This window comes from Morone saxatilis, unplaced genomic scaffold (assembly GCF_004916995.1).
Source record: "Morone saxatilis isolate NCDOM2014 unplaced genomic scaffold, NCSU_SB_2.0 Contig0, whole genome shotgun sequence".
NCBI lineage: Eukaryota > Metazoa > Chordata > Actinopteri > Moronidae > Morone > Morone saxatilis.
In genome coordinates, this window is record NW_023339650.1 from 13,560,361 (window position 1) to 13,568,811 (window position 8,451).

An 8,451-nucleotide genomic window follows, 5' to 3' on the forward strand; every position below is an offset into this window, starting at 1 on the left:
GTGTGTGTGTGTGTGTATGAAATGAAAAGGATAAGCTTTGGCTTGTTGATCCACCTGTTGATTCACACTTCTGTTCAGCAGCCTATAATCCATGTTTTGTTGAGCAGCCACAAAATGTTCACTTCAGCAATTGCTTTTCTTTGGCCTTAATTGTTAAACATATTGCTCTTCTATTTCCAATGCCAACCAGGTTTGTCTGGTCGATTAATCAATCAATGGACTAACTGATTTATTCTCTGATCGGCTGCTGAACAGGTAAAGGAAGAAACACAGCAGCCCCAGATGGTGTTTACTGTGCGCCACGCCACCGTGACCTTCCAGACAGACGGGGACACATGGCGCGAGCAGAAGGAGAAAAAGGCGGCGCTGATGGTAGGCATTCTGATCGGCGTGTTTGTACTTTGTTGGATTCCCTTCTTCATCACCGAGCTCATCGTTCCACTGTGCTCCTGTGACATCCCACCCATCTGGAAGAGCATCTTCCTGTGGTTGGGGTACTCCAACTCTTTCTTCAACCCGCTCATATACACCGCCTTTAATAAGAACTACAACAATGCCCTGAGGAACCTCTTCTCCCGGCAGCGCTGAGCCACTCTGCACGCTCGGCAGACACACCAGCATGCACTCCAGTGTTACTCCTCCAGACAGAAAGGGACTAACCTGTCTGTGTCCATCACTCCATCATCTCTCAGATGGATGACAACCAGAAACTAAAAATGTGTCATTTTTATTTAAGTTTTGTTTTATTTATTACCATGCTGAGGCAACCTCACAGCTAGACTGATGCGGGTGTCTCAGCTGTATCTACAAAGAGAGGAATAAATTGGTTGTGTTGTGGCAGTAGCAGATACACTGCTGTTTCAGGCTTATTAGGGAGAAAGGCATGTTAACTCCCTGATAAACAGTTTCATCATCATATGTATCTGAGGCTACTTTGGAATCATTTCAAAGTATAGCTGGAACTAATGTTCAAGAAAAATCTTTTAGAACTTAACAACAAGAAGAACCTCATTAATAATAAACCAGAACAAACTGTGGATTCTTTAATAAATGAAACCACATAAGGCTTATAATCGTAGATAACTTTTCAAGCTAAGAAATTTATTTGGTTATAGAAAAAAAGGATAGAAAAGACCCAGTGAAGCGATTAAGTGTTCAGCAACCTCCACCTTTTTTATAAAGGTACAGATGCACTAGCTGACTTCACATGCAGTTTATTCGTATACTTCTAGATAAATGTACAATATTTCATCTGCTATGTACCAATTATCCTTGCACATACACCTACACGCTCCCATGTATTTTATGAAAGCAGGGAAATAGCAGAACACGTTATCATTTCCATCATCTTTGAATAGATGCATTGTTGAGAGTGCAGCCACACATGCTCATATGTCACAACAGACATGTAAAGTAACTATGTGATACAGAAGATGTGTGGATGGTGCAAAGCTATTTAAAGCATTATCATCTGAAGCCAGAGAAAATAAAAAGCATGGGACATGTTGTTGCTTCAATGAGACATGCATGATTTAAGGTTTAACTTGTGGCGATATAGTAGGGGGATTATGGAATTAAGAAAAGCTGATGTTAACCAGTACAAATGATAATCAATGAGCTCAGCCCACACAACATATGATTCAGTTGGTCTAATGTTTTCCAGTTGCTTGTCTTTATCAGTTTCTACATGACTCCCCCAAATTGCCACGTTCTACTCAAAATGTTCAACACTGTAGAATCAGTAAGTGAACCTTTATTTTGTTGTGTAATGTACCGTAATGTGAGGAATCAAGCATGCGAAAGGGATCCTCAGAAAACAGTTGTGATATATATCAGTGAGCTACTGTTGTAGAACAACAAAGTTTCTTGCAGAAAATCTAATTAAATTTGACATTCTTTCAATAAAATAAGTATTAAGTGTTATGTATGGCTGAAATAAGCTAAATAAACCATTTAACAAGGCTAAGAGTCCAATGCCACGTTAGCTGTGCTAATGTGAGCTAAACTAGCTAACTTAGGCATGATATCATGCTCAAAATGACGACGCTAACATGCTGATGTTTAGCAGGTTTAATGTTAATTATGTTCACGATCTTAGTTTGGTGTGTTAGCATGCTAATATTTTGCTAATTAGCACTAAATACAGCTGAGGCTGATCTATAAGACAGTAGCAATCTTAAGCGTGGATTATTTAAATTCAGGCCTAATTAATATTTATTATATATGGTTTGTACCTGACCTCAGACTTTTACCTTGATTTGAGCTTTTATATTATATTTTAAAAGATGTCCAAACACTTACAGGCTTTAAATGTCATGGTTTATGAACACAAATTTGCCATATATGTAAGAACAAGCCTCAACAGTAAAAAAAAGAAAAGAAGAAAGAAATAAAGAAAGAAAGAAAGAAGTCAGGCCATACTACATTATCAAGTTGAATAGAGTAATGTATCACAATAAAAAAACATGAATATATGTGAAAAGAAAATTAGCCCAATTATTGTTATGCTGGTTCCAATGATATCAATTTTCTGTGGTAAATAATGAAATGCATGGAATATCGACAGGAACAGTAATGGTAAAATAAATTATACACAATGGTGTACTGCAGAATTCACTTATTTAAATGACTCCTGACTGCTCTCCAGATTGCCTGAGGATGGTTGATTATTCAACCTTTGCCCCGTAGGTCTTCTTCTGTGTTATGACCCTGCTCAGGAAATGTGTGCAGAATCTGTGTTGTTTACCATCCATCCCTGTGGACATTTTTCATGTTTAAAAGAGGTAAAAATGTGGACAAATACCTTCTTTAGAGGCACTTCTTGGAAATGCATACTTCATATTATTCATACAGTACCTGGAAAAACAATTTTAAATGGTGTATTGTGTGTAATTGTGTCTGTGTATTTTTTCAGTGTGTGCATGTTTTCTTCCACAGAAGCCTCAATGATAAAACTGACAATAAACAAGGACTTAATTTGTGATAGACAACGTCAAGCTTGGCAATTTGACAAGAAGCCACAAGGCACATTATTTATTTGCTAACAGTTGACACACTCGTTCACAAACACGTGCACACATGCCTGCATATACAGAAAAGGGAAAAGAAAGCATGACAGAGAAAAATAATTCAGTTTTGATAAAACATGTATTTTCATGAGGATCATTGCCCAACTACTGGAGGTCATTTTATAAACAGGCATTGGCGTGTCCTATCTTTCTGGTGCCATTGCCAGCGCACACACACATTTCAGAGCCAGGAGTGAGCCTGCTGCTGTTCAAAGGACCACATCCATCCATGTTTTCAGGGAAGACAGCATGCATGAAAATGTGGCTTGGCTAAACTGACTTAGGATTAGAACCAAATGCCTCTGGCAAGGCAAACCTGTGCTCTAACTGCTGAGTTTTACAGAAATAGACGCAACAAGCAGCCTCATCACACATGTACAGTGATAGAATGTAAAAATTATGGGAATATGTGGCCAAATACAGAATTTAATAGCAAAATATTTTTTATTAAATATGTTTTAACACCGTAAACAGCACCTACTGTATGTATATGTGCTATCTGTTTGCAATTGGACTTTTTAAATATATTTTAAATATGTTGTGTAATATTCCAGACAGTTTACATGTAAATAAAGATATCCCTAGTTTGCCAACACAAGTCAATTAAATAAAACAGGTTTTACGCAGCTGAAGTGCATGTGGTGGAGACTTGTAGTGTACAGTGACCAGACAGGACCAGATGCCCTGCACTACCTCGTCTCTCTTATCTTAACAACAAAGTGGGCTCAGTCTCTTGCTGTCTAAGGCCACGTTGACTGTGTGACTCTGTTGTTGTTCCACTTGTTATTCTGCGACAGCTCAGTTTTATCCAAATAGAAACTGCACAGCATGACAGTGGAGAAGAGGATCCTAGTGAGAATGTGTATATGTGATCTGAATGAGTGCATCCTTCTCACTTTCTCACCCTCTGCTTGGATTCTCGCTTGCTTTTAATTCAGGTTCTTGGGGCAAAACAGGGGTGATTGTAGGAGAATAGAAAATTGGAAATTCTGAAATACTCCAAAGGAGATACAAGCTGATAAACCTTTCTTTGCCTTAGGACAGAATGGGATGGACAGTGCTTGGTGGATTTCTAATGTTTCTTCTTTCATATTTTAATACACGAACTCTGCTGATGTGCTGGGTAGAAGGTTAACATGCTAACGTGCTCAAAATAAGAACACTAACATGCAAATGTTTAGCAGTTATAATGTTCACTGTGTTTACCACCTTAGTTTAGCGTGTTAGCATTCTAATATTTTTAATTAGCACTAAACACAAATTACAGCTGAGGCTGGAAATATTAGTTTTGTAGGTATTTGGTTGTTGTTATAAGTCATCCTAAGCCATTAATGTCTGCACCAAATTTTATAGCAATACATTTATTCTTTTTTTTTTCAAAAACACAAATGTCAACCTTGTGGTGCAACTAATAAGGAAAGTAAAAAAAAAAATTACAAAAGTCATCCAGATAATTAATCTCTGAACTATGAATATCACTTTCATGGTTGTGCATCCAATTGTTGTTGAAATATTTCAATCTGAACTTTTCCAGGCTCAAATCTTTTCTCAATGAGTTTGAGAGGAATTATATTTATGAAAGCACAAATAACAAAACAATTCAACTATCATAAAGAAAAAAAGAAAAACTAGGACACAATGTACCCATAATGTTTAACAGCTGTAGAGTCCGTAATGTTTATGAGTCAGGGTCTCAAACATGCGGCATGTGAATATCAAAAACTAGTTTAGTAAAGTTTCCTTTTAACCTCAAAAGGAACAACAAGAAAGGTTTTTAAACCTGAGGGAAATGCTGTCATCATTCTTTTGTTCATTTCACAATTCTTTCAATGCGAAAGAATGCGCAAAGAGTCATCAGTCATTTGTTGGATTTGTAATCATTAGCAATCTGTTTGCTCTGAACATTGATCCATTGCTCATGTTCTGCTATTTTTTTGTGTTTCCTCTATCTTCTGACCCCTGCACTGTCATTCACTATAATAACTCACTCTGCCAGGCCATGAATAGTTAATACAACGCATGTGGAAAGCATCTCAAACTGATTCAGCAGATGCTACTGGGCTAGTCCCACTGATGAATTAGGATAAGCTTATGACATTTTAAAATGAAAGCACTCCGGCGTATCTCTATCAGCTTCCAAAGCCTTTATAAATAGTAGTACATCCTCTCCTGATAACAGTGGCATTATACAGTACGTATGTGCACAATTTATTTCAAAAGATACAACAAAACATTTTTTTTATTAGGTTGCGGCATAGTGAAGGTAAAACAAACTGTTATCTTCTGTGTCATTCTGCTGTCTGAATTTCAATTTTACACATCAGTGGGCTCTGTTAAACCAATGCAGACATGGAGAGAGAGCAAAGAAAAATTTCACAGTTTAAAAAAATAGACGTAGCACAGACAGATGAATCTAATATGCGGATACAAGAGGGCTGGTTCCCGGTGAGATTAAGCAGGTGGTGTTGTAATTTCGAGTTTGCTGGAAATCACGAACAAACTAATTCAGGAGGTGATTGCTCGGAGAGGGTAAATGGTAAGCTGTGGGAAGTCTCACCATGTGCTCATCAGGGAGAGAAATACAGACATACATGCACACAAACACATATAAGAGACACACACAGACAAAGGCAAAGAGGTTACAGTGTTTTGTTCAGTCATTCCAATGCAGGGGAGTCAAGGAAGAAACAGGTGAATCCCCTGCTCCTCAATGTTTCCTCTGTACTATAAAGATAAACCAGCTCAGCCTCATGCTCTGTTGCTATGGTACCAAGAGAATGAAAGAAAACTGTACATGTCCGTGAAGATTCTCAGTCACCCAGGTTATATATGATGTCTCCAAGTGCCTAAGTCGAAGAGAGGGAAGTGGACATTTGTTCTTCCTACAAGACTCCTGAAACATATTCAATAAGTCTGCTTGACTCTGACTTACCACTTTAAGATCATTCTCTCTACAGCAGGAATCCATTCAGAAAAAATGCAAAAAAGACTAAAGTACTCCCAATTCAAAACTGGTTACATGTCAAGGCTTGTGCATACCTCAACCCTCATAAAAAATTTGTTTTGTACCATCTAATCAGGGATGTATCAGGTTTGAAATGATTGACACAATTTGCATATAAGACGTCTAGCAAAGTTCACAGAAACTACAATGTCATGCCTGAGTGAAGGCACAACTCTTGGCAGGCCGGCCAGCCTGGGACCAGGATCAAGAAGGGGGTGAAGTAATTTTTTGGCAGAACGGTGTGGTACTTTTTAAGGAACAGCATATGTATTGTCATTCTTTGACAATACATATAATCTTTCGTTCACTGTTTCAGCTGATTTAGACCACGCCGATGCCCTCCACCTCAATCGGCCCAGAGGATGTTTGCACACACCACTTTGATGTCTGACGACGTGCACATCGGCACCGTTTTATCATTGCTTACATTATACATCCCCCAATGCGAGAGCATCTGGTTTGAATTCCCTTGAGGAAACATTACAATATGAATGAGATCTATTGCACGGGAACAAAATGTGGTTGATTACCCTGCCTGATGATCAGAACAAGGACGAAAACAGCGTGACCATGAGCTTCAGTGGATTTCTTGTGCCCTCTCAGGATTTCATAGTAAACCCCCCCGGTTGTGTTTCCTAGAGCTGCTTTAGAAACCATGTTGACCAAACCTCTGCAACTGGAACAAGAGCCCGCATTAGAGCTCATAGTATGTTAGCACCACAGCAAGTCTCCAGGGGGAAAACAGCCTTTGTTTTGCATTCCATTGTTGCAGCACATTCATATTCAGGAGATGCTTGTGGTGCATTGGCAGACACTAAAACAACTACATAGCCCTAAACACCCCATTACTTAATTTTCAGACAGTGAACACATTACTTTTTTTGGTGTTTTCCCAAGATGAGCATCAACAGAAAACTGCAACATTTTGTCTAGCTTGTTGCCATGGTATTTTGTAGAAGGAATACATCTATACATTTTTTACTGGTTCTTTTTCTATTATGCAAGCTGCATTTACATCAGTAAATCCTCGCTTTAGATCAAATCTAAATGTGGTATCGTGTTCATCCTCATCCTCATCCTCCATCCTGATGTTGCTGTGTTTTTCTGAACTATATTAAAAAAAAGAGTTTTATTTCCATTTGATCCATTTTGCACATTTGTATCCACCACAGCGGAAAGTATACACAAGATGCAAAAATTATCTCTACGTGCCACTGTAACATTTCCATCAGGCTCTTTGACAAATTGTGCATAGCTAAAATGCCTGCAGTGGTAACCTTTATTGGCCATCTGATTGCCTGTTAGTTTCCACTTTTGCTGTAGCTGTTTTCAAGTGATTCAAACTGCAGGAGCAAATACTGAATTACCATATCAGTGCTGTCTGGTGAGAGGCACATAACAACTAAATTGTGAAATATCAGTTACTGTAGATAACAGACAAATCAGTAAATACTTAAACCCTGGTTTTTCTCCAGCATCATACATTTCAACAAACATGATTCAGATACAAAATGAGCATCTTCTTGTGATAATGGAAAAAATGCTGAACAGTTGTTTGGAAATATTTGACTGCTGGCAAACTACAAGGCACTTTGTATTTAGTGCTACATTGTCTACCGCTGCCTTGGGTTTTTTATAGCCACAGTTGGTCCACGCCAACTCCACTCCACACAGCCCACTTCTCACTTAAAATGTCCTCTTGGGCTGCAGCACTTAGCAACATGTACTCTCTGTCAGCCCAGGAAGACTCAATACCACCTAAATCCTGGAAGAGGTTTAAGCTAAACTTGACAATGAATTGTGACTGTCCACAGAAAGCATCAAATCAATGCACTGTTCAGTCAAAAAGAGAACACTCCCCTTAAAAGGGGATCATTTTGCACCCAGGGGGATTCAAATATGGATCATTTGCTTTAAAAACTCAATTAAAAGTGAGATAACAAAAGTGAAATGAATGGGACAGAATGACTCCCTAAGGAGCCATAATCAAGAAAAGACTATTATCATTATGATATAGTTAGGGCGTTAACACTGGTTTGTCTATCACTATCCAGTGCTTTCTGTATTTACTCATACATGATTATATTGTTTTAGCAGTTTCTAAATGCAGCCAGTGTTCATTTGATTATTGATTATCAATTAGGCAGATCACAATGTGGTGAGTGGGTAGATTTAGGAGGAGTGAGCTTGACTCTGATCTAAAAAAATAAGTGTTGTGTGGGTGGGTATAGCTCTGATCAGTGGGAATAGTATCAAAATAAGAATGTTAAGAGGAAAATGTATAAAAAATATGATATAAATTCCACTAACATTAACAATTTTCATGCAGCAATTATTTATAACAAATTACTTACAACTGTACATATATACAAACAAATA

At 38.1% G+C, this 8,451-nt stretch overlaps 1 protein-coding gene across 2 annotated transcripts in view; it reads left to right on the forward strand.

Annotated features, from left to right (window-relative positions):
- Window positions 1–681, forward strand: part of htr5ab (5-hydroxytryptamine (serotonin) receptor 5A, genome duplicate b) — a 6,133-nt gene extending 5,452 nt beyond the window's left edge. The window contains exon 2 of one of the 2 annotated variants that reach the window (XM_035653830.1): window positions 254–681. In XM_035653830.1, the coding sequence (XP_035509723.1) occupies window positions 254–588 (335 nt within the window). In that variant the 3' untranslated portion in view covers window positions 589–681. The remainder of the gene's footprint in view (window positions 1–253) is intronic. The other variant, XM_035653838.1, reaches the window with a different exon arrangement.
- The last annotated feature ends 7,770 nt before the right edge of the window (window positions 682–8,451 follow it).